The sequence below is a fragment of the Staurois parvus genome, unplaced genomic scaffold (genome assembly GCF_062004578.1).
Source record: "Staurois parvus isolate SC_StPar_1 unplaced genomic scaffold, SC_StPar_1.0 ptg000336l, whole genome shotgun sequence".
NCBI classification, from domain to species: domain Eukaryota; kingdom Metazoa; phylum Chordata; class Amphibia; order Anura; family Ranidae; genus Staurois; species Staurois parvus.
The window spans coordinates 4126488-4153720 of record NW_028318132.1 but is presented as its reverse complement, the minus strand read 5'-3'; the positions used below and the strand labels follow the sequence as shown (position 1 = coordinate 4153720).

General features: G+C 38.8%; 1 protein-coding gene across 2 annotated transcripts in view; it reads right to left on the bottom strand.

Moving 5' to 3' along the window:
- The window catches only part of MYO18B (myosin XVIIIB), an 810748-nt gene that overhangs the window by 391141 nt on the left and 392374 nt on the right, over window positions 1-27233 (bottom strand). For both annotated transcript variants that reach the window (XM_089684120.1, XM_089684121.1), the window contains exon 23: window positions 9129-9194. In XM_089684120.1, the coding sequence (XP_089540246.1) occupies window positions 9129-9194 (66 nt within the window). The remainder of the gene's footprint in view (window positions 1-9128; window positions 9195-27233) is intronic.

The following is a 27233-nucleotide window of genomic DNA, read 5'->3' as shown; positions in this document are numbered from 1 at the left end:
CAGAGAATAATATAAGGTCAGAAGATACATCAGAAACAATCAATACCACATCACATGGTGCCAAATGGATACAAGGAAAGAGCCATGTTTCTCATCTTAAAGAATGGTGCCAGAACAAATATCAAAAGCAAACTTAGTTGATAATAGAAATCTAAGAAGTATATATCCATGTCCATTTAGAATAAACCCTATCTTTAATTTTATATTATTTGTTGAACCACCATAGGCAGTTAATTGTATTAATATTGACAGATATAAGCAACTAAAGAAATACTACTTATTGTTAGAGATAGTATGGCATTTATTTGTACTTAAAGCAGAACTTCAGTCAAAAATAATAGCCCATCAATATATAGCAAAGAAAAGGTTGCTTTATCTGCAATACCCACCTTCTGTTGTGAGCTATCCCCTGCAATACGTATTTTCTAACACTAGATGTTGAATGAGGGACAGCATAATTCATTCCACTTCCCCTGAGCCCAGGCTTTCATGGACCCCCCCTTACCCAGCCTCTGACTGGTTAGTAAAGGAGAAGAAGAGTGATGCGTACATCTCTTTGTTAATCTGCCTTCACCGCATATAAACGTTTCTTGTCAGCACATGAATGGATTGTCTCCCTGGTACTGCTTCTCTCACTCCTAATATGAGCTTTGCTGTACAAGGACTGCAAGAGACTGATAATAAATTCAATACGTATGTATTACTGAATACTGAACTTCAGTAATCTGTGTCCTTTTTATCTGCTTTAGAACTTAACTTGAGGTACGTACTTACTTATAAATAAATATGTCACTTTGACTCACATACTTATAAATATATATGCCACTCTCAGAAAGCAGAAAAGCATTCTTTTCAACAAAGAAATTCTTGCTATTGTGCATTCATAAATGTAACATAATATGCCTTAGGTTCTCAACATGCTGATCGTGTTGGGAGTCTAAAAGTCTTATTCAATAAGAAACCATGAAGAATGATGAAATCAGATTGGTTAAAGCAGAACTCTGGGAAACAAGCAAGACACACAGTTTAAATATATGTGCGTCTATAGTTTTACTCAATAACAGATTTGTAATTCTGTTCAGCCAAATGTCTAATATACATTCATCTGCCACATTGAAGATTTTTGATTGCCATTACACAATAACTCTAAAACTTAATGAAATGTACTCTTTGACATAATATTATATAATTACAGTAGAACAAAGCATAAATCACGTACACTAATATGTTAACCCCAACAAAGAACTTCCCTTGCTTCTTGCTCCCTATTGATCTGTTAAATATACCATCGAAAGCAATTTGTTAAATATGATCAATATTTGCAAAAAAATGCCTGTCGAACCTTGCACAAATCTTGTGAGCTGATAATGTCTCTGCTGACTGTTATCAGAAAGGTCTCATGCACACAGTTGCTAGGTTGTGCCCAGAAAGCTGCGTGTGCCACATATAGCTGCAAATACATGTAAATGGCTGTACTTGGCTGTGCTGGGGTAAAATCAAAGGCCTCAGTACAAAGGAGCTGCTAAGCTTCCATGTGCATGAGGCCTAATAAAACAATTCTTAACCCTCATGCACACTTGCATTCAAAACGCCTGTTTTACAGGCATTTTACTTTTTTTCTGTCTCTAACCGCCGTTCTATGTTAGCCTATGAGTCCATGCACACATACACATTTAGATTCCTTTAGAGGCAGGAGCATTTAGAGGCAGAAAAGAAAACATCACTTCTGCGTTCAAGAGAGGAGCATTTTAGCTGAAAAAAAACACTACCGAAATGTGTGTAAACGCTTCTAAACACACCTATGCTCCAGGCACGTTTAGAAAGTAAGCATTTATTAATTTCAATGGCCAGAATAAATATTCTGGCTATTGAAATGAATGGCCAAGAGTTTGATGCGCCTAAACACATTTGCAAAAATGTGGCTTATGCTTTTTTTTCAAGCTGCTTTTCTCCTGCAAGGAGAAAAGCATTTTGAAAGACACCCAGTATGTATGGGGCCTTTGCATTATCTCCAGTTCTCTCTGAGAACACCTGCCGAATATGCTATGACAAAGAGGAGAGGGGGAGATGTCTGTAGTCCTAAAATACTTGATTACCATGGGTGACAATATTGCTTTTATTACAATACAGTAAGTAAGTGTTGTCATCCTAGGACAAGTGCTTGAAGAATCACCAGGTAAAAGTAAAGGGAAAAAAAGCCTAAAATAAAAACATTGCCACCACCCTACTAAAGACTGGTAAGCTGCTATATATCAGATGTTTGTTCTTCTTTTGATAATTTTTATAACATTGTGTTATCTACAGAGGGGGTTCCCCATGACGGTGCTGGAAAATTATTTACAGAAAGTGTTTTACATGTAACTGATGAGCTATGCTTACTTATGTATTAGATATGTAGTAAAGATGTATTATGTATTAAAGCTAAAGTAAAGATGTTGCAAAGTGCTTCAATTACTTCTCGGTTTGGTTTCCACTTTCTTGCACCTCAATTTAGTTCTGAAAAGGTTGTGAATGGTAAGCACTTTTTTTTAAGTAAATCACATAGCAAATCAAATTGTGAAAAAAAGTACAGTACTTCACACTTTGTTCCTTGAATTTGGGAGTAAGTCAGAGTAATATATTCAAAACTCTAGCCATCTGGTTTAAAAAAAAAAAAAAAAAGTTTCATGAAAAATTGCAATCCCTCACAATAGAAAACAATTTTTTTACTTGTTTAAGCTATGCAAAGGCATTTTAATAAAATATATTAACAGATGCTAAAAAAAATCCTATGGACAAATGTGTCTTTTTTTATTCAATCTTCTCTCCCATTGCACAGGCACAAATGTACCCAGTAACAATAGATTGAGAATTAGTGGAGACGGAGTAATGCCTCATTAAGGGTTTGATTGCTTCAATAATGACTGCATTAACTGCACAGCCCCGATGAGTTCTTCAAAGCTGCTGCAAAATCAATGTTCATACTAATGGCTTTACCTCTTTGTGATCAGAGTGCCTGTGCCAACTCCCTTATTAAACAGGCTTGGTAGCAGCAGTATGCCATAAAAATGAAAGCCCTGCCTGTGGAAACAAGGTTCAAGGAAGGTGAGCGCATGCTACACATGCACAAGTCCTTTAAACATACAGAGTTGACTGTAGATTTCTCTATTAAGAAACTGCAACAATGTGCATAAAAACATGTTATGTTCATGTGCAAAGAACAAGCTAGGCTTAGAATTTTTTTTAGAATAAATTGCATAAAACGATTGTGCCCTTACAGTATACATTCTGTGACAATAAAACAACATCCGTGTCCTTATTGCTGCAGTATAACTACTTGGCGACCGCACACTGTAGTTTTACTACAGTGTGGGCCGGCTGCATAAAATCACTTACATATATACATACATATATATATATATACAGTATACAGGTGAAACTCGAAAAATTAGAATATCGTGCAAAAGTTTATTTATTTCAGTAATGCAACTTAAAAGATGAACTAATATATGAGATAGACTCATTACATGCAAAGCAAGATAGTTCAAGCCGTGATTTGTCATAATTGTGATGATTATGGCTTACAGCTCATGAAAACCCCAAATCCACAATCTCAGAAAATTAGAATATTGTGAAAAGGTGCAATATTCTAGGCTCAAAGTGTCCCACACTAATCAGCTAATTAAGCCATAACCCCTGCAAAGGGTTCCTGAGCCTTTAAATGGTCTCTCAGTCTGGTTCAGTAGGAATCACAATCATGGGAAAGACTGCTGACCTGACAGTTGTGCAGAAAACCATCATTGACACCCTCCATAAGGAGGGAATGCCTCAAAAGGTAATTGCAAAAGAAGTTGGATGTTCCCAAAGTGCTGTATCAAAGCACATTAATAGAAAGTTATGTGGAAGGGAAAAGTGTGGAAGAAAAAGGTGCACAAGCAGCAGGGATGACCGCAGCCTGGAGAGGATTGTCACGAAAAGGCCATTCAAAAGTGTTGGGGACTTTCACAAGGAGTGGACTGAGGCTGGAGTCAGTGCATCAAGAGCCACCACACACAGACGGATCCTGGACATGGGCTTCAAATGTCGTTTTCCTCTTGTCAAGCCGCTCCTGAACAACAAACAACGTCAGAAGCGTCTTACCTGGGCTAAAGAAAAACAGACCTGGTCTGTTGCTCAGTGGTCCAAAGTCCTCTTTCCTGATGAGAGCAACTTTTGCATCTCATTTGGAAACCAAGGACCCAGAGTATGGAGGAAGAATGGAGAGGCACACACTGCAAGATGCTTGAAGTCCACTGTGAAGTTTCCACAGTCTGTGTTGATTTGGGGAGCCATGTCATCTGCTGGTGTTGGTCCACTGTGCTTCATTAAATCCAGGGTCAACGCAGCCGCCTACTAGGAGATTTTGGAGCACTTCATGGTTCCTTCCGCAGACGAGCTTTATGGAGATGCTGACTTCATTTTCCAGTAGGACTTGGCACCTGCCCACACTGCCAAAAGCACCAAAACCTGGTGCAATGCTTGTGGGATTACTGTGCTCGATTGGCCAACAAACTCGCCTGACCTGAACCCCATAGAGAATCTATGGGTCATTGCCAAGAGAAAGATGAGAGACATGAGACCGAACAATGCAGAAGAGCTGAAGGCCGCTATTGAAGCATTCTGGTCTTCCATAACACCTCAGCAGTGCCACAGGCTGATAGCTTCCATGCCACGCCGCATTGAGGTAGTAATTGCTGCAAAAGGGGCCCAAACCAAGTACTGAGTACATATGCATGCTTATACTTTTCAGAGGTCCGATATTGTTCTATGTACAATCCTTGTTTTATTGATTGCATGTAATATTCTAATTTTCTGAGATTGTGGATTTGGGGTTTTCATGAGCTGTAAGCCATAATCATCACAATTATGACAAATCACGGCTTGAACTATCTTGCTTTGCATGTAATGAGTCTATCTCATATATTATAGACATAAATATATGCAGCGCTAAAAATACCAATAAATTAGAATAAAGATATAGGCATATATGGTGAATAGTTAAAAACGGGCAAAGTGTAAATAGCGCTCAGTGGCGCTAAGACCAGTGATATAAAGCAATTTCATATATATCATACGTCAAAGGTAAATTAAGTGACATTAGTGACAAAGTCAATCTATCCAGTGGTAATGAGGCATGGTGAAAAAATCTGTGACTCCTGTAGCTTAGAAAGTGGACGTTGATTGCACTAACTAGATAACGCAATCTCTTGCGCATTGGAGTATATATAAGACCTACTCCTGGTCATCTGGATCTGGAGCACTGCAACATGAAGGGTCATCAGGCCAGCAACATCCAGGCATTATACGTCAGAGGGGGATAGCCCATCTCCAGGTGTTCAATCATCAGCCATCAGGGGGATCTTACACGTTCTCATGTGTCAGGTCAGCAGGAATCATCTTGGAAGAGATCCCCCTGATGGCTGATGATTGAACACCTGGAGATGGGCTATCCCCCTCTGATGTATAATACCTGGATGTTGCTGGCCTGATGACTCTTCATGTTGCAGTGCTCCAGATCCAGATGACCAGGAGTCACAGATTTTTTCACCATGCCTCATTACCACTGGATAGATTGACTTTGTCACTAATGTCACTTAATGTACCTTTGACGCATGATATATATGAAATTGCTTTATATCACTGGTCTTAGCGCCACTGAGTGCTATTTACACTTTGCCCATTTTTAACTATTTATCATATATGGCTATATCTTTATTCTAATTTATTGGTATTTTTAGCGCTGCATATATTTATGTCTATATATTTTAGAGGTCCCAGAGGTTCACCTTTTATGCAAGCAGCTTTCCATCATACATCCATTCACCCAGCGCTCGTTTATTTTACTACATTTTATATCTCATATATTAGTTTCACCTTTTAAGTTGCATTACTGAAATAAATGAAATTTTGCACGATATTTACATTTTTCAAGTTTCACCTGTATATATGTGATTTTCCTTTTCCGGATAGGGGGTGCGCAACCTGCCAACTGTAGGAGCCGGGTAGATGCCGAGACCCGCCGATTGTCAGAGCAAAACTAGATGTGGGTCAGATGGGTCCTGGGACCCCTCTCATTGCCTTGTAGACTTGGACATGGCTCACTTTTATCTAATAAATATGAAATGGAGATGCTGCGCTGCGAAGTGCAGCATCTCCTTTTCTTATTTATCAGTTTAGGTTGTGGGAACACATTCAGATGTTAGCAACAGCTATACTAACAAGTCACCTAATTTACACTCAGTTTACTGGTGGCGCAGGAGTCACAACACTTTTAAGTTATATTAGTCATTTTTATCTTTTAGTTGATATACAGTGAGGTAGATTTACTAAAACTGGTGCACTCAGAATCTGGTGCAGCTGTACATGATAGCCAATCAGCTTCTAACTTCAGCTTGTTCGATTAAGCTTTGGCAATAAAACCTGAAAGCTGATTGGTTTCTATGCAGAGTTGCACCAGATTTTGCACTTTCCAGTTTTAGTAAATAATCCCCAGTGAGTAAGTGTTTTTGCTTGCTTGACCAGTAGTTCTTCCATGGGTGTCCCTTGAAGACTCCCACTGTGGATATTTACCCTAGCTGTTTGTGTAGATAACCATTTTCACCAGGACAGAAAGTAATGGCAAATCCAAAATGTTATAGTAGTCATCTGGTGACAACTGTCTAAGACTGGATTTTTGCTTATTTTTGAGAGATTTTTTTCAGGTCAGGAAGTCAAGGAAAATCTCCCGAAGGGGACACACAGAAAAATCAAAGCTAAAAATAATGTATTCACTTTAAGAACACTTTTTTTTTCCATTTTTTTTCCTTTCCTTTTATTATAAATTAAGCACAGCTCCTAAAAGATGGCTTACTAATTTCAAAGATTACTATCACCACACCCATGTAAAAAAGAGCACCTAGATTAGTTAAGGCCACATTCACACCTCTGTATGGACCCCACACCGATTACATGCAAAAACCCCAGTGGGGTTTCCTGGTGATTAGCTGTGGGAGGCCGCCCCATTGAAAGCAATAGGAGGATGCTAGCTCTGGAAGCTGGATCCCTGATGAGTGATATTAGCCTTGAATTCAGACACCCTGCTGGTGTTTTTGCATGTAGTTGGTGTGGGGGGGTTGGACGGACTGTCTGACCATGGTCAACAGATTGCTGCTCTCACACAAGGAGCCATTGTCCCATCTGCAGCTTCCTGCCCAACCATGGACTTTACAGCAGCTGCTGGAGATTTTTTAGCAGCCCGCACAAAAATTTGGATTTACTCAGTATTTTTAGCCACCCTAAAACTGCCTATTGAATTTGTCAGGAAGAATCAATTGGGCTTTAAAGGCATAAGTCTTTAACACATTATATACTGAGTACTATAATATTGTACTGGAAGAAACATTTAGAACATGCCACAATAACTCTCAATTCAACATTTTTTTTCATTTTAACACCTGAATTTTTACAGGTTTATAAAGAGTTGAAAAAGTATGTCTTAGGAATTGGCTTCTCACTTACTTGGGGTCCCTCTTGTCAAAGCTATTGGCCTAACACACTATGGATGTGGACTGGTATTCCCATAGCAATGACCTGCTTTTTGGACAGCACATAGCACCACACATCTAACTATTCATTTTAAAGAAAGTCTTACTGTCCCTGAGAGAAATACAAAGGCTACCATACAGTATAAGCAGCTACTCTGTCAGCTGGGTCATACTAGTGTCACTGATTTTCAGTGAAATAATGGATGTTAGCCTTTTATCTTTGCAATTATAGCACAGAAACGCTGCTATCACTTCTTAAAATATTAGATAATTACCATTAGGCCATTTTTTCCAATACTTATTTTGATTCAAGTTTTATCTTATGGAATCTTTATCTGTTTAAAGCAACTGCATCTTACTCTTTTTTTCCACTGATATCAATGTTTCTCCTTAATTAAAAACAGAAGGTGTAGAAACTATTCACCCTCACCACCTGATTTTAATCCATTGGTTGTTTTTTAAAGGCTTGCACTCCAATCAGATATAAAACACACACATGAATGCAGCTCTGTAATTATGCATGCATCAATAAATGTATTAATTGATGCAAGCAGTATAAGTACCTGAGATTAAGGCTACGTTCACAATAGCGTTGTGTGCAGGCGGCAGAGAGGCGTTTGGGAAGCGTTTTTACCGCTTCCCAAACGCCTCTGCCAATTCTGCACATTACAGCACATGGTGCTGTTCTAACGGGAGCGTTTGCGGTGCGTCGCAGCAAAACGGACGCCTCTGGTTGAGTCAGGAGGAGTTGAAGCATCCTATTCTCGTCTATGGTGCCGCTCCGCAAACGCCTGGCTGGCGGTTGCGATGCGGTTGTAGGGCGTTTGCGGAGCAGTAACACCACTCAAACTGCATTATAGGCATTTGTGGGGTGTTATTAACGCTTGGCAAACGCCTAGCAACCGCCGCTAAACCACGCATGCGGCGTTTGCGGAGCGTTTGCCGAGCGTTAAAAATGCTCCGCAAATGCCGGACCAACGCTTGCCAAACGCTATAGGGGCGTTTGGCAAGCGTTGGTAAAACAGCCAAGTGTGAATGAGCCCTTACTTGGTATCAGCCTCTTACTGCCCCTGTACAGCAGAGCTCAGAGAGGGGAGGTGGGGAGAGAGGGGGAAGCAGCACAAGAAACCAATTAGGAGAGCAGCTAATGTGTTATTAGGGGGAGGAAGCAAAGTGATACTGAGAGGAGATCACTTGTGTGCTGCCTCTCTTTTCACTGCACAGGGTGGATGTAGGGAGTAGACCTGTGATTCAAAGTGAAACTGCAGCACAGAATGATGAGTCCCCGAGTTTTGGGACAGAGCCGTGTAAATATCAGGCCTGAATGAACAAAATACAAATCATTTCCATATACTGTGTGTATATATATATATATATATTTTTTTTTTTTTTTTTTTGTGTGTGTATTTAGCTCTTTGCTTATTTTTGTCAAGGCCCAGTTCTTTTTTATTTCATGTCTGATTCTCAGAGAATTCCCTTTTTTTGATACAGGTGTGTTATAGTTGAAATAGGCATTTTGAAAGAGTGTAGTCCTGCCTCCTGAAAACATATACAGCATTCACAAATAAGTAACATTTGGAAACATGCCTGGCTACGGCCCATCGCGATACTCTTCTTTTCCAAGTCTAGTAACTGGAACAATTCTTCTAATGCCTGCAGAAAAGAAACAAATACAAAGTTAACACAGACACTGCCTGCTGTGCACTGGTGGGTTCATTGTATCTTGGGCCCTGGGCAGTTTTGAATTCATGGACTCCCCACCATTTTTATGAGATCATGCATAAGAACAAATGTACACAGATATTTGTGGTTTGCTTCTGTTTTGCGATTGTGAAGCTAGAACACAATGTTTGAACTGGTTGTTATGGCATAATATATACTTGGGTTTATTGCTACTTTTACTATACACTGCCTTGTTTTCTTTTTCCCATAGAAGTCAGTGTGAATGTATCTGAAATGTGCCCTAAATTGATCTCAAACTCAAGCTACGGCCTTAAGGATGTTGTGCTTGACATGCGTCTGATCTAGCACTGATGTACATAAAGCCTACAAAGAATATGAAGTAGTGGAATTTTTTTAAATTATATTATTATTATGCATTATATAGTGTTTGTATTCCAAATATAAAACTAAATGTATTATCTAACCACACATTGACAAAGTCAATATATTAGTAAGGGAAAGTAATCAATGACTACTTCTATCATAATCAAGTCATTAATAACTGAGTTTGTATGTTAGTCTATATACAATTTCTATATAGTTTGAGCGTATCCTATGCTTTCTCCCATTCTAGGATAAGATTGGCTAGAATGAGCTTAGTGGAAGTCGGCTGTGTAAGAAAATATCTTTCTTGTGGTCACAATAATATCTTAAAGAGGAACTTTACTCTCTCAATTAACATGGACTATTTTTAACCACTTGCCCTCTAGAGGATTTACCCCCCTTCCTCACCAGGACATTTTTTGCGATATGGCACTGCATTATTTTAACTGACAATTGCACGGTCATGCAACGCTGCACTGAAATGAAATTTATGTCCTTTTTTCCTACAAAAGGAGCTTTCTTTTGGTGGTATTTGATCACCTCTGTGTTTTTAATTTTTGCACTATAAAGAAAAAAAGAATGACAATTTTGAAAAAAAATATATAATTTTTTTACTTTTTGCTATAAAACATATCCAGTAAAAAATTTTAAAAATCTAATTTTGTCATAAATTTAAGCCAAAATGTATTCTGCTTCATGTCTTTGCTAAAACAAATCCTAATACATGTAAATTAATTGGTTTACATAAACGTTATAGCATCTAGAATGGTGGAAGATATCATGGAATTTTTTTTTATTTTACTAGTAATGGCGGTGATCAGCGACTTATAGCAGGACTGTGGGACTGTGGCGGGCATTCTGACACTGGGGAGGGAACTGACTAACTGTCACTGACATCCCCAGTGACACTAATAAAGTGATCAGTGCTAATAAAAAGCACTGACACTGTACTAAAGACACTGGACTGGAAGGGGTTAACATCTGGGGCAATCAAAGGGTTAACTGTGTGCTGTGTGTGTTTTACTGTGTGCTGTGCTTACTGTGTAAGCACAGTGCTTTGTATTGCTCTCCTATGCAGAGCAATACAAAGCAGAGTGCTGGAGCTGTCAGGGGAGAGATCTGTATTATTTATATACAGACCCAGGGGCGGATTGACCATTTGGAAACTCGGGCACTGCCCGAGGGCCCAGGGTCAGCAGGGGGCCCCATGAGATGCCCCTGGTTCCTTTTTCATAGGCTTTTTTGAGTTTGGGCAAGGACACAGGGACCCCCATGATCCCCTATTGCCCGGGGGCCCCACGACTTGTCAGTCTGCCCCTGTACAGACCTCTCCCCCATCAGTTATACTCGGCGATCGCCAGGTGCCGGCAGGGAATCACTGGCTGGGACCTGGCGTTCGACAGCTGAAGCCACCAATGGCAGCACACGTAGGGCGCGCCTGTGCCTCCTACCCGGAAATACGAAATCACATATATATATATATATATGTGATTTTGCACATCCCTGCCGCCCTGTAGTAGTTTTTTCTGCTAAAGGGAGGTTGGGAAGTGGTTAATCCTTATTCTGCTAGCATTAGTAAATAGACAGAAAAGTATATATAAACAAAAATAAACCATGCTCCCTACACCCTATCATAAATAAATGTGCAATACCCACAGTGGTTCTTTCATAAATGTGAATAAATATTAAATAAATAGAAAAAATCAATATAAGAGATCAATATAACTAAATTATTGCACAAATGCCTACCTCCCACATACACTAAGTGCAATAAATCCTACCAACTAAACAGATATCCAAGATAAATTCAGTGTACAAATAATATATATAAGGTTCATAAACTACAAGTGCTCCATGCTCTTTCCTTAATAAAGTAGTGCAAAAAAGAAGAAACAAACACCCAGAAGTTTGTGATCTTCCTTTCTTCTCAAAGGAGAGAAACACACCGCGCTCACTAGAAAAATGTGACCTCTTTTCTCAAAGAAGGTCATCTGTGCTTAAACATTTCCACTGGTTCCTATTTTTCCTTTAATCCGGCTTGTATTAGGAAGATTAGATACAGCATACAACCATGGCGATCTTGAACATCTAGAGACTCTAAATAGATCTCCCTGTTCTGGGTGAAGGGAGCTCAGTGCACCACCTTCCTGATCCCCTGGAGAACACAAGATCTTTTTAATACAAGCTGGATTAAAAGGGGAAACAAGAACTACTGGAGATGTTTAAGTGCAGATGACCTTCTTTGCGAAAAGAGGACAAATTTTTCTGGTGAGTGCGGTGTGTTTCTCTCCTTTGGGAAGAAAGGAAGATCACAAACTTCTGGGTGTTTTTTCTTCTTTTTTTGCACTATTTTATTAAGGAAGGATCACAGAGCACGTGTAGTTTATGGACTTTATAATATATACTATATACATACTTTATATATATATATACTTCTAAAAAGCTTATATATCTAATATTATTTAAAGAAAGATTAGAGAGTGGTCCTAAAACTTCTTGCTAGACTGGAAAGTATATTTTATTGTTTTAACCTTTTATTGTTTCCATTTTATCAGTTTTTTCCTAGTTTCTGACCTAGGCCTAAATGATGTCATGAATCCCAGGAGTCTTCATGGTCATTTTCCTTTAAATTCATCTGGAGGTGGGAAGGACGGTTTTTCTCTAAAGACAGATGGATTCCGGGAAGTCATGGCTACATGAATCATCTGCCATAACGCAAGATGGCCACAACTAGAAAGGCTTAGAGGATGTTTTTCAAAGTGATTTCCCAATAAAATAAAACATGTAGTCGTGGATGGATGATGAGTTTGTTCTGGATATTAATTATTAATTAAACATCTTTTTCGGTTGGTGGTGCTCAGATACAGTTAAGTTCTGCTTTAACAACATTCATGGAAAAGGCTACAACATTTTCTGTCAGTTCACAATATATCTTTGGTAATAATTTTTCAATTGAGAAAAGGTGTTTTCCTACACAATGCAACATATCCCATTTGCTTTTAACCTAAAATGGCTGAAAAGTGGAAGTCTCAATAATAATTGTGATTGAGTTATTTTTGAGTACACTACTATGATAAAGCCTAGGTGCACAGAAACATAAAAGAGGACTTGCTAGACTGAACTAGTGTCTTTTGAACACTAACAAAATTGCCCACTCATGATTTTTATTTTACAAGTGTTGTTTATAATTATTCAACTATCTTAAAGGAAATTTGTACTAAGCAAAATATGAATGCTCCCTTTACTGTACGTCTAAAAAAAAAACAAAAGCCAAAGCCATATTAAAAACATTGAAGAAAGGAACCTGTTTAACATCCCCATGGACCCTGTGGAGTCTGGGGCTTCAGGTAGTTGCTCACTAGGCCCTTATTCTCTGGAAATGATGCTTAATAATAGAAAGTAGAACCAATGCAGTATCTTCAGTCATATTACCCTGGAGAGATGAATAGCTAGAATGGCATATATGCTGCAAGAGGGTGTCTATGCTTGTCATTATCATATCAATGGCTCTCAGATATGAGAATGCAGCTTTTCAAGACCCAAATTTTTGTTCTACAAAAACAGTGTATACCATTTCACTATAGACCAATGTTACAATCGTAACATTTAGAACATACCCTGGCATACTGATGCCATATGCCTTTTTTCCCAGCACATCCCTACCTGCAGAATTAGATGACCTGACACAATACAAGTGTAAGTCTTGGCTGGAGCTGTTTTTTTTTTCTTTAACTAGAAACCAGATCCAAGTCCTTACAAACTGTGTGTGTCTAGTTACCAAAAATATTCCTAAAGGTTTCTAAGCAGTTCATGACATTAGGTTATAAACAACAGAACTGGACAATAATAGTAACAGTATGTCTATGGTTACTATCCCTGCAGTACTCATGGACAACTAGAAATAACTGACTGATGGAGTAAATTCTACAAGATGTTTCCGAAAACAGAGCCAGTGCCATGGTAAGTACACATTCTCTTTCAAGAGCATGAACCCGCACGCTCATGAGTTATAAACATGTTTGAGTAAATGCAGATCCTTTACACAAATATGCATTCAGGCATTTCCTGTACTTACACAAATTATGTAATGCCTATAAGTTGGCCAAACATAGGTCAATTTTTTTGTTCAATCAGCAGGTTGAACACAAAAGAAACCTAACCCGATTCCCCCATCCACACACGGGATGTGGACACGAGGAATCCTCCTAATTGTATCACTGTATTCTGAGAGCGGGGAGACTCCCTCACTGTCAGAAAATGCAGATCAGCACTGCAGCCTATTGCCTGTGCCACTGATTGAGCGCAAATATTAAGACATAATTCGATTGGCAGATCAACTTCTGTTCAACTGCATTGGCCACACATGGATCGAATTTCAGCTGCTCCCTGCTGAACTGACTGAATTTTGTTCCACGTTGGCTAGCTTAAGTCTTTCCCATGCACATGTTACCATAACACAAGTTACTGAACTTGTAAAGGTTAGTGTTCTTCATTTGTGAGGGTTTACATTACTAGTCACTATTAATAATATTATATGTTATAGTTACTGGTTCATGTTACCATAAGACTTGTAATTTCTTAAAGTGGTTTTAAAGGCTCAAGGTTTTTTAGCATCATGCATTCTATACATGAAGGTAAAAAACACCTTCTGTGTGAAGGATCCCCCCCAGCACCCCCTAATACTTATCTGAGACCACACTGGATCCAGCAATGTGCACGAGAACTGTCAGGCTGCCAGGGGGCTTTCCCTCCTCATTGGCTGAGACAGCAGCTGGAGCCATTGGCTCTTGCTGTTGTCAATGGCAGCTAGTGAACCAATGAGGGGAAAGAGGGGGCTGGGCCAAGCCACAACTGTGTGTGAATTGACTCAGGAGCAAGCCTGCTTGAGTACCCCCATAGCAACTGCTTGCTCTAGGGGCACTAGGCAGGAGGGAGGGTCCAGGAGCAGTGGTGGGGGACCCGAGAAGAGGAGGATCAGGGCTGCTCTGTGCAAAACCACTGCACAGAGAAGGTAAGTATAACATGTTTGTTATTTTTAAACAAAAAAAATGCCTTTAATATTACTTTAAGGATAGGTTCACACTGTCACATTTTATTTGGCTCACGTTTGCATGGGCACAGTAGCCCATTCATTTCAGTGGGCTTCTGTACCATTGGGAAAAAACGCAGGGAAAAGGTCCCTACACCTTTATAAAATACAGCCACACACACCATGTGATTTCCCAGGCCAGAAAACACGCTACATTTTCAGATGCACAGAGGTGCCATTAAATATGAATGTCTGCAAAAGAGCTGAGTGTTTTGGCTGTGGGTGCTTGTGGGTCCGATTTACATACTGTCCTGCACCTGCAACCAGCCGCAAGCAAACCTAAGCTCTGGAACTAATATTTGTACTGAAGTTAAACACTTGAGTTGCATTCATTAAAGGAAAGTAGTAAAAATTACGCACAGCTTTTAAATGTTACATAACATAATGTTGTTCTCATCAAAAGCAATCCTATATCTTCACACATTTAAATACGTATTTTGCAACTTAAAGAATGTATGCGATAACAAAACTGACCTTAGCAAGGTAAAACAAAGAAAAAACCCTAACAAGCCCGCTACATGTATATTGACAGCTTTCCCTAGTGTGGCATTTGGAAATGTATTATTCATTTGTGAAGTAGCTTTAATGGCTCTTGAATATTTAGTAGTGTTCTCCATTTAATTTAATAACCCAAATCTGCTGGAAAACAAGGGTTATCTGTAATTCCCTATGTAGTCATACATACTGTTGATAAAAACCAAAATATGTTTAAACTTTTATAAGTTCGTAATGAATGGCAGAGATGTGCACTAGCATGGGCAGTACCTAAGCAAACTACAGGCCCTCTTGAATATTATTGTCTTTACACTGGTCATTTAAATGCATTTAAAGGAAAACTACTGTATACAATAGGCTCAATGTTTACAGCAACACAAAGGGTTATAATGTGTAATATCACAATCATACTTTACTGGAAACATCCAAAATGTTATATTGTGAGGACAACTATATACTCTAAAATTACAATTAACAGAAAAGTTCTAACACTCTGGCACTCAAACTGTTATATACAGTATCCAAAGGTGTCACAACCTGTAATGCTTTGTCCGATGCAACCTTCTTCAGACCAGAAAATCTCCAAAAGAAATGTAAAAACGCACTTTAGGGTATAAACACCTAGTGCACCTAGTGCATTACCACCAAAAACATTATTGGATCCAACAGACAAAAACATACAAACATAGCTGTGTTTGATACGCCTGTTCCTTTTTATGTTTGTGAGTGTGTTTTTGTCTTTTAGATCCAACAAACGATGTTAGTGGTAATACACTCCTTGCACCCTCCTGTGTGTTTTTACAGTTCTGAAACTACAGTGATGAATTGCACAACTTTCACAACAACTTTCCTATCAAAGTCTCAACAGCTGTGGCTATGTCCTTTTTCAAGCTAAAATTATTAAATCTTTGTTTATCTCTACTACTTTTACTTTTTGTGAACCAAACTAAAATGATTAGTTATGGATTCAACCAGGACTCTTGGTTTTTTTTATATATTTGTTTGTGGTATACTAACAGATAAATAGGCTGAAAAAATTCATAAACCACTTCTTTAATGAAAACATCTTAAAAATATGACAAAACCAAACAAAGAAGCACCACACTCCACAGATCTCATACTATTCCCCATCAAATTTGGGGGATATGATGGGCCATATGTTGAGATATATATAGTCCCATGATGGCCAGCAAAGCTCTGTATTACAAGGTAGAACACATGAAGCCCTCATTAGAGAAATGACCTTGTATTACAATTCTGCATCTTTCAAAGGAGAAGTATATTGCAGAGGAAAGGTAATATGTACACATGACGTGCAGTCCAGAGGAGGAATTTTAAACCAGCATCAACCTCCCTCATGCACTGTATAGATGACCCAATGCGTCTCGTGGTAAAAGATTAAAAAGCCCAAGTAGAAGACAACAGCTGAATGTAGTCCAGAGGAAGACACAAACTGCTTGAATGCAATATGGATGATACAAATCTTCACCTCCCTCTACCACCCAATGATGTATGGGTGCCGTCCCAGGGAGGGTTCAAGTAAACAAACCTCCCTCATACATGTGCAAGATTTGTCTCAAATAGCAACCAAATGGGCATAAAGTAGAAGGAACAGTCCCTTTAAACATGATAATGCATGAATTCCTTGAAGTAAAAGCAGTTCATAGTATCGGAGTTGAGTCCAAAATGGAGTAATCAATACTTCTCAAACTGTAGGCATAGGTCATCAACAATGGATCTGGAGGTGTGGAGGTGCCTTTCCTGACTGGTGTCGACAGTTACACCGGCTGCTTCAGAGTTAGGCTTCAAATTGTTTACTTTTACTTTTTTACACAACATTATATATTAAGACACCCAATTTTCATTTTTCCACACTTCCATCCTCCTGCTGTAAACTTTTCACAAGCAAATAGCTGAGCAAGTGGGCATCACTCAGAGTAATGCTTTAGAGACTTCATTTCCTTTTGGTTATACACATAGGATTCCCTCTTAAAGTTTCCTTCTTTCAGTTGTGTTCTCTTGAGAAAACATTTTGGGGGGGGGGGGGATTTACTAAAACTGGAGCACTCAGAATCTGGTACAGCTGTGCATGGTAGACAATCAGCTTCTAACTTCAGCTTCAATGTAGCTTTGACAATAAAACCTGGAAGCTGATTGGTTTCTATGCAGAGCTGCACCAGTTTTTGCTCCATGCAGGTTTAGTAAATAACCCCCTTTGTGGTTCTAGGCATATAGCCAGTATTGATCTTGAGTGTATACTAAGGCATAGAACAGTATGATTATCTTGGCAATTGACACTTGATCTACCCTTATCTCTTAAAGCGGTAGTAAATTGTGGCAGTAGTAAAAATCAGTAGTAAGAAAAAACTTCCCCCTGAAAGTTAATGTCATAATGCACTAGTATGCATTGCATACTAGCACATTATAAAAGACTTTCCTTAACCACTTGCCCTCCAGAGGATTTACCCCCCTTCCTGACCAGGCCATTTTTTGCTATGTGGCGCTGCGTTACTTTAACTAACAATTGTGCAGTCATACAACGCTGCACCCAAATGTCCTTTTTTCCCACAAATAGAGCTTTCTTTTGGTGGTATTTGATTGCCTCTGCATTTTGTTATTTTTTTATGGTATAAACAAAAAAAAGACAGAAAATTTTGAAAAAAAATCTATATTTTTGACTTTCTGCTATAAAACATATCCAATAAAAATGTGAAAAATCAAATTTCTACATAAATTTAGACCAAAATGTATTCTGCTACATGTCTTTGCTAAAAAAAATCCCAATAAGTGTATATTAATTTGTTTACGTGAAAGTTATAGCGTCTACAAATGGTGGTATATACTGGAATTTTTTTTTTATACTAGTAATGGTGGCAATCAGTGACTTATAGTGGGACTGCGGCGGGCATTCTGACACTGGGGGGGACTGACTAACTGCCACTGGGGGGGACTGACTAACTGCCACTGACATCCCAATGACACTAATACAGTGATCAGTGCTAATAAAAAGCACTGACACTGTACTAATGACACTAATTACATGTATTTGTAAATGCATTCCAAAAATTTAGATTTGTATTTTTAACCACTTCCAGTCCGGACACTTTTACCCCATTCCTGACCAGGGCAGTTTTCAGCTTTCAGCGCTATCACACTTTGAATGACAATTGCGCGGTCATGCAACACTGTGCCCATATGAATTTTTTACCATTTTTTTGAGACAGATAAAACTTTATTTTGGTGGTAATTATTCACCACTGGGATTTTAATTTTTTTTGCTATGTAAATGAAAATGTCCAAAAATTTTGAAAAAAAGTGTTGTTCTTATAACATTTTGCAAATAAATAATAGTTCATCATAAATCTTGGCCAAAATGTATTCCGTTATCTTTTTAGTAAAAAAAAAAATAAGCCAAATTAGTTTATAACCATAAATTATAATTTTTAAACATTTTTTTTTACATTTTTATTTTTTTTTTATATTATTATTATTTATTTTATTTTTTTACATACTGTCACCCTAGCAGTACAGTGTCACCATGGTGACACTGTACTACTTATGGGGGGTGATGAAGATTTTTTTTTTTTTTTCACTGATTGCTTTTACACCCATATAGGATGTAAAAGCAATCATTTCTCTTTCTCTCTGTCTGCATTCTTGCAGCCATTGAGAACTACTGAGTGAGCTGTGATTGTTCACAGCTTGTCACATGGTACAAGGCTGTTGTGAATAGCCTTGTACCATGTGACCTCTGTGATCATTCACAGATTTCACACGTAGTAAGCAATGATGTCAGGAAGTGACATCTTGCTTATACTTTGCATGTGATCACTGATTGGCCAATCAGTGATCACATGATCAGGACCTCGTACAGAGGTCCCGTCTGACGATCGGTGTTTCACTGTGTCCGGAGGACACAGCGGGCACAGGATCGCGGTGCTGCGCACTCCCGGGCCACCCGACCCTGCAGTGCCACCGTCCGGCCGTTTATATACAACGGCCAGTCGGGAAGTGGTTAAAGACTTACTGTATATTTGAAATGTATTTTTAAAAATACTTTTCATATATTTTGTAATATAAACGCATTTCAACATACAATATATATATATATATATACTGTATATATACTGTGTATATATATATATATATTTATTGAAATATATTTTGAAATATATTGAATATGGCCACAATTGTAGCATTTCAAATATATGACAATATATCTGGGAAGAGTATTTTTAAAATATATTTCAAATATATTTTTCTTCCATATGAGAAAGCTGTCCAGTGGCACACTGTCACCACTGACATGACTTCCATCTTCTCCTGGTTTTCCTTTCAGGTATGTGAGCTGCAATGATGCATGAGTACAGGAGCCATGATCGTGGCACAGCTCTCTGAAGGTATTCATACTCAGTATGCCGTTCCTTTAGAGTGCAGTGCGTATGTGCTGGTGACATCACTGGCTGCATAGACAGTGAATATCTCCTAAATGGTGCACGTTGAGGAGGTGTTCCTTGTACCAGCAGGTAAGCTTTATTATAAACTTTCACTTTCAAGAGGTGTTTACTAGCATTTTCGCTGTACTATCAGGGCAGCACAGTGGTTAAACGATTAGCACTTCCACCTGGCAGTACTAGGGTCTATTGGTTCAAATCCCAGCCACAGCACCTCCTGCCTGGAGTTTGCATGTTCTCCCTGTGCCTGCGTGGGTTTCCTCCCACACTCCAAAAGACATGCTGGTAGGTTAATTGGATCCTGTCTAAATTGGCCCTAGTATATGAATGTAAGTTAGAGACCTTAGATTGTGTGCCCCTTGAGGGTTAGGGAATGATGTGAATGTACAATATATATGTAAAGTGCTGAGTAAATTGATGGTGCTATATATGTACATGAAATAAATAAATAAAATAAAATACTAAAGCTGTTGTAAGTTATTGAATAGACTAGAGAACTTTCTCACAGCCATTCTGTGTGTGTGTGTCCTCTTCCTGTGTACACAGTACGGACTTCACTAGATTCCATATAATTGTATACAGCAGACCGCTTCTACCTTCATCACAGTAGAGCTGATCTGTAAAGGAAAGATGACATCTTGAATTGTCTAAACCTATAAAGTGGTTCTGTCACCCCATTACATCTACAAATAAAAGAATACTTTTGGTCGTACTGTTGTTTGGTATACTGTGTATACAGGTCAAAGTTACTGTATGGTTCAGAATGCAACAAAGTCATTAGAAACTTTCATGCTTCAAAAAACATGATTGATGAACTAATTAAACCAATAATTAATGTTGCATTCTAGTTGAAATTGCCTAGATCTGAAAGGATGCTGTAAGGGGAATGCATAAGGAGACAACCTAAAGCTACCCTGGTAACTGGGTATGCAAACCGTAACAATGGGCTTCCCTTATTGGCTCCATTTTGTTAAATATACAGTTGAAAGTGTTTTGTTATATCTGTTAGCCAAGTTAAAAAATATGTTTTTATTTTGCTAGATGATTTACTAAATAAAAATGCTCAATATGCAACTATAGTTGCACTCTGCAAGAGAATCTTCCCCAGAACTTAGTGATAGCAGTGAAACTTTACTTTGCAATGAATACACAATCATGTGCAAGAGAAAAAAACTGTATTGCTCGCACATGATTGGATGATGGAAGTCAGCAGAGCTTCGCCTCATTCATTAAGATCTGGGGAAAAATCATCATGTAGGGTGCAACTGCAATTGTAAAGTAAAAACTCTATTTGCCTTTAGTAAATCAACCCCAATGTATCTTATAGGCTGGTACCTTCCTGTGCTCTCTGCCTTTGCTGCAGTCTTTATCAGTTTTTGTTGTCTTAGCCCTCATGCACATTGGACATTTTTACAGCGGCTATTTTTGGCTTTTGGCATTTTTTTCTACAGCCAATAAACTCCCTAGCATGTTATCCTGTGTGTCCATGCACGCATAGGCTGTAATCAATGTTTTTTGGCAGGGGCATTTTTTGGCTGGAAAAAAACCCCAAGACTAGTGAGTTTTTTAGCTGTAAAAACGTTCTAATGCTAACAATGCGGTAAAACGTGGCAAAACATGATAAAACACAGCAAACCAGCATTTTTGGACTTTTTTGAGCAAAAACACATTTTTTGTAAATAAAAATACAAAAAATCGCTAAAAACTGCAAACGTGGAAAAACACGGCTAAACGCTAATGCAAAAAAGCTGAAAAACTTGCGTTATTAACATGACTTTACACAGCTATTGCTACCAGCATTATTAAAATGCCCACTGTGCATGGAGCCTTAGGCCTCATGCACTCTGGACTTTTTTACAGCTGCTGTTTTTGGCTTTTGGCATTTTTTTCTACAGCCAGTAAACTCCCCAGCATGTTATCCTATGTGTTCATGCACACATAGGCCTTAATCAGCGTTTTTTTGGCAGGAACGTTTTCTGGCTGGAAAAAAACTCCAGAGCTAGTGGGTTTCTAGAGGAATTTTTTAGGTGTAAACAATTCTCTAACGCTGATAAAAGCTGAAAACCGCTGATAAAACCTGAAAAACGCTGATGTTTTGATAACGCTGGTAATGTTAGCTGTGTAAAATCACATTAAAAACGTGCTTTTTCCAGCATTTTTTAGCATTTTTGCATTAGCATTTAGTGGCGTTTTGCTGGGATTAGCGGCGTTTTACCACATTTTTCCATGTTTGTCTTTTTTAGCTTTTTTGACACCCAAAAAGATTTTGGGGAAGTACAAAAAAACGGTTTGCGACGTTTTACAGAGTTAGAGCGTTTTTACAGCTAAAAACCTCCTCTAGAAATCCACTAGTTCTGGGGGGGGGGGTTTCCAGCCAAAAAACATTGATTACAGTCTATGTGAGCATGGATACAGGATAACATGCTGGGGAGTTTACTGGCTGTAGAAAAAAAACATCAAAAGCCAAAACAGTAGCTGTAAAAATGTCAAGTGTGCATGAGGGCTAAAAGCTGAAAAACTAAAAAACGAGGCTATCCGGCATTTATGAGCCTTTTTGAGCCTGAAGATTTTGTGGTAGTATAACTTTGCTAAAAAACGCAAATGCTGAAAAACACTAAAAAACGCTGAAAAAAGCTAAAGCAAAAAAGCTAAAAAACGCAAAAAAAAAACCCACATTCTACAGCTAATGCTACTAGCGTTTTTATAATGTCATCCTATTATCAGTCTTATATTTCTGAGAACCATAGCAACTTGCTCATCTATGTTATAAACAAGAGTACAGGGGGAGTTTCTGGCAGTTCTGTCCTGTTTCTGTTGTCCTGATAAAGTAGGTTGTAGGGTAGATTTAGACCTGAATCTAAATCTACCATTCCTCTGAAGCAGGGGCGGACTGACAACTCATGGGGCCCCAGGCAACAGGGGATCATGGGGCCCCTGTGTCCTTGCCTACACTCAAAGCACACCCAAAAAAGCCTATAAAAAGGTACCAGGGGCATTTAATGGGGCCCCCTACTGACCCCAGGCCCTTGGGCAGTGCCCGAGTGCTCGAATGGTCAGTTCGCCCCTGCTCTGAAGTCCAATTCATGAGGCTAGTGACAGGTGGTGAGGAATCAATGTGACACTTCCTTACCGCCTGTGTTAACCACGCCTCAACCATGTGCATTAGATGACTGACAACTCATGGGGCCCCCGGGCAATAGGGGATCATGGGGCCCCTGTGTCCTTGCCCACACTCAAAGCACACCCAAAAAAGTCTATAAAGCCTATAAAAAGGTGCCAGGGGCATTTAATGGGGCCCCCTACTGACCCCAGGCCCTTGGGCAGTGCCCGAGTGCTCGAATGGTCATTTCGCTCCTGCTCTGAAGTCCAATTCATGAGGCTAGTGACAGGTGGTGAGGAATCAATGTGACACTTCCTTACCGCCTGTGTTAACCACGCCTCAACCATGTGCATTAGATGACTGACAACTCATGGGGCCCCCAGGCAATAGGGGATCATGGGGCCCCTGTGTCCTTGCCCACACTCAAAGCACACCCAAAAAAAGCCTATAAAAGGTACCAGGGGCATTTCATGAGGCCCCCTACTGACCCCGGGCCCTCGGCAGTGCCCGAGTGCTCGAATGGTCAGTCCACCCCTGATTAATCTCATGGGAAAAACATCCAATGCTAATGTGAAGGTGCAAACAGGCTTCAGACTTCATTATCCATACTGGGTGGTTATTAAAGAAATGCAAAACCAAAATATCAAAGTTCTGCTTCAGTGCAGATGTCATTGACAGCACTGAAATCACCATTCATGTCAATGGAAGAGATCATGAACATAGAGTTACAGGTAGATAATAACTGCTAACACATTTTTTTTTGCTGCAAACATATTGAATCATCAAGCCAACAGTTCAAAGGAACTGGTATAGCTAAATACCCCTATCACAATTTCTAATCCTGGTTAACTGCCATGACAATTACAAAACCCAACAGCAATTTATTGATGTCACAATTTAGTCTTGTGGAAAGAAGTAAAGACAGAAACTAGTACTACATTTACTCTTCTGCATTTTTCATGGTTTGCAGGATAAAACATTTTACAGTACATTTTTACAGTGCCATTCATCAGAAGTTGAAATCCTTGAAAACCACATTACAGGAAAGAAAGAAGGTGCTTCTAAGTGCAATAAGCATGGAAATAAATTTATTATGACACAAAGAATAAAAACACCTACTAGAAGTAAGTGTAAAGTCAGCTTGTCAGTCCCAATATTAGACATCCCTCTTTTCCTCCTGTGGGGGATGTAGTCCTCAAACAGTGCACCAACCAGTGGTGCTGAGTGGTGGATAGCTGCTAGGAACTTTCGGGACCACACTGGAACACAACTGGAAGTGATGTCAAGGGGGTGGTTATGCGTTTCAAAGCAATCGCTATTTTTCCTAGGTAAACCCTAACACAGTGGAATATAACAGGCTAAAACAATATCAAAGGACTAGCTTATCTATGTGCTTAGACTTACTGTGAAGGATTACTCAAATGTAGAATTTCAAAAATTATACAATTATATAAAGTGGAGAATAAAAGTATTAAACCTGGAATTAAAAATATATATAGAATGAGATATAAAAGAATGTAATCACAGATAAATTAGCTATAAAATGGTGTTAATTTCTAATTCCTCATTAAGGCCACTAGGGGACAGAGCATCATGGGCATATATCCAGAATGTTTCTCTCTGGCAAAGTTTCTGAAAATATTGAGCTACAAGGAGTTCTCTCAGCATCAATGACCCAAATTTTAAGGTTATTTGTGGGTTTTACGTGTTTAGACATTACCTGCATTTTTTTATGTCAAACCAAGTGATTTTAACCATTTTTAAATAATTGTTTTTGTATATGCTGCATATTTGTCTATGAAAAATTATTTAAAGCGGCGCTCCCCAACACCCTATCCATATACTTATAACATGAATATACAGACCATCACTATATTCAAATTAAAAAAATTCCAAAAGTGCAAAAAATGCAAACCAAACAAAGTACTATATGCAAAGCCTATAAAATATTGTATATATCCAACCAATATTACCATATTCTAATAAATCTAACAATCATAGAACACCCCCATCATTAAACATGGGTATATATGTGCTAATTAATACAAAAATATATAACAATAATTATATGTGCAAAACACAACAAATATATATAACAATAATTATATTTGCACAAAACAATGTGTCTATATCTTAATAGTCTATGACAGTGTTCCTCAACCTTTTTTCAGCCAAGGCACCCTTTAACATTCTGAAGGCACCCCAATCTAAAATGTAAAAAGCTATTCTACACACATCCAGTACACCCAACATTAGAGGTGATTTATTTTTCCAAAGCAAATACACCTTTGTACACTGGTACCGATTAGTATTCCAGTGTGTCTCTCTCATTTTCTCTCCCTCACTCTGCTAATGTAACCCCAGTGCTGACGGAGAGGGGCAGGGGAGGGCCAAACAAGCATGATGTGCATGCATCCGACGTCCTCCTTATCAACTGACGATGTCATTGGTTGTTAGGATGCTGGCAGCTAGAAGGTCATATCAGTGCACAATGAAAACCTGTGGCTTTGTGTACTAAAAGGCAGGATTGATCCACCTGCTGGCTTGTATACAACTTTTCGGCATTTTGCCAAGGCACCCCTGAAAAAGCCCCATGGTGCCAGGGCACCCTGCTTGAGAAAGGCTGGTCTATGATGTCCCGTGGTACAAGAAAAAAAAAAAAGAGTCCTCCAATTCATATATATATATATATACAGTATATATATATATATACAGTATATATATATATATATATATATGTATATTTCATTCTTGTGTGTCCTAAAACAAACACCACCACACCATGCTTATCCACCACCAATCAAACTGGAAAAACTCACCAGAGCTCCAAGCTGGTCAAATTATAAACCAGCTACTGCACAGTGGCTCTGGGAGCAACGATCTGCGGAGATATCAATGACTCCTATAACCACTTAGCTGGACAATCCTGACTCATATACATGGAACCATATGGAAGGAAAGAAAGAGGGAACTCCACAGCGTAAAACCATATAAAATGCTTTATTCTCTTTAAAAAATCCACATCACACTCACATTATACAGTGTCATCACCGACACTAGTATGATCAGCATATATAAACAGGTAGACTCTGGTCACTGCTAACGCCGAAAGCCCATCCCTACCACATGTTGACTTCACCTCCGAAAGCCCCACCCATTTGTATATGTAGCAGTTTTTGTGTTAACGGATATCACCTAATGTATGGTTCCATTATCCAGAACTGAAATGGCTCTGCAAAATATCACCCCAGCAAAACCTCCCATCACTTCTTGAATTGCTGTCTAGTGTTCTGGGCATCAGGTCTGAAGAAGGAGCAATTGCTCATGCTCTGAAATGCGTTACTACCCTCCCTTGACATCACTTCTGACTTTGCTCAAGCATGGTCCCGGACGTTCCTAGTGGCTATCCTCTTTTCAGCACCACTGGTCGGTGCACTGTTTGAGGACTACATCCCTCACAGGAGGAAAAGCGTGACATCTAATATTGGGACTGACAAGCTGACTTTACACTTCCTTCTAGTAAGTGTTTTTATTCTTCCAGCGATCTCTTACCGGGCTGGACCTCTAGATCTCCTGAATGCAGAGACTCAACAGCACTGTGTGTGACAAGCGTTTGGCTTTCTTTTTACATGTGAGTTGCCAATTGCTAAAGAAATATTTTGTTTAGTATTATGCTGGTGCCCTTTGTTTTGTCACTATTACAGAGATCACTTCAAGTGTCTAAGGAGCTACATTCTAGTGCTGTATTCCCGTGCTTTCGTAGTCCACCAGCTTGGATTTGTGGTGCCTATACCCAATTTCTCCTGAGCCTGCAAGATAATGTTCCTCTCCTATGAGCCAACTGCACTTTTTGCCTGCTAATTACCTCTAAATGTTTGCTACCATCTTGTAGCTACCGTACATGTGCCACTGTCAACATCAAAAGAAACAGGCTGAGTTCTAGCACTCCAGTGATTCCTCTCTGTCTGTTGTTTGCAGTGTGTTATTTGCCCATCTGTTGACAGTCTAAATTTGGTCAAATACTACAGAATATGATTGTACAATGTCTGTAAGTTTTCCTTTAGATTTTCCAAAACTATGTAATATGAGGAAAACCAAAACAATCCTTTCAATTTGCATTAAATCGAGCAAACCATTGAACTACATAGTTGGTGGTAGAACTGCAGGTGACTGTACAATCAAATGGCAGTTGTGAATGCTGAAATGAGAAGCCAGTTGGAAGAAGAAAAAAGAGTAAGAAAGAAAATATATTTTACAATAGAGAAGATGGGACTTTCAGGGTGCATGCACATGAATACCAAACATATTAAAAAGTTATATAATTTTTATTTCGTATTTTAAAAAAAAAAAAAAAAAAAAAAAAGGAAAAAATACAGAAACTGAGATTCAAAGTATTTAATCAAATATATATATAGGACACAATGGCTCACCCAGGGTGAGCCATTGAGTCCCATATATATATTTGATTAAATACTTTGTATTGGATATATTAAAGTTGTTTGGTAATT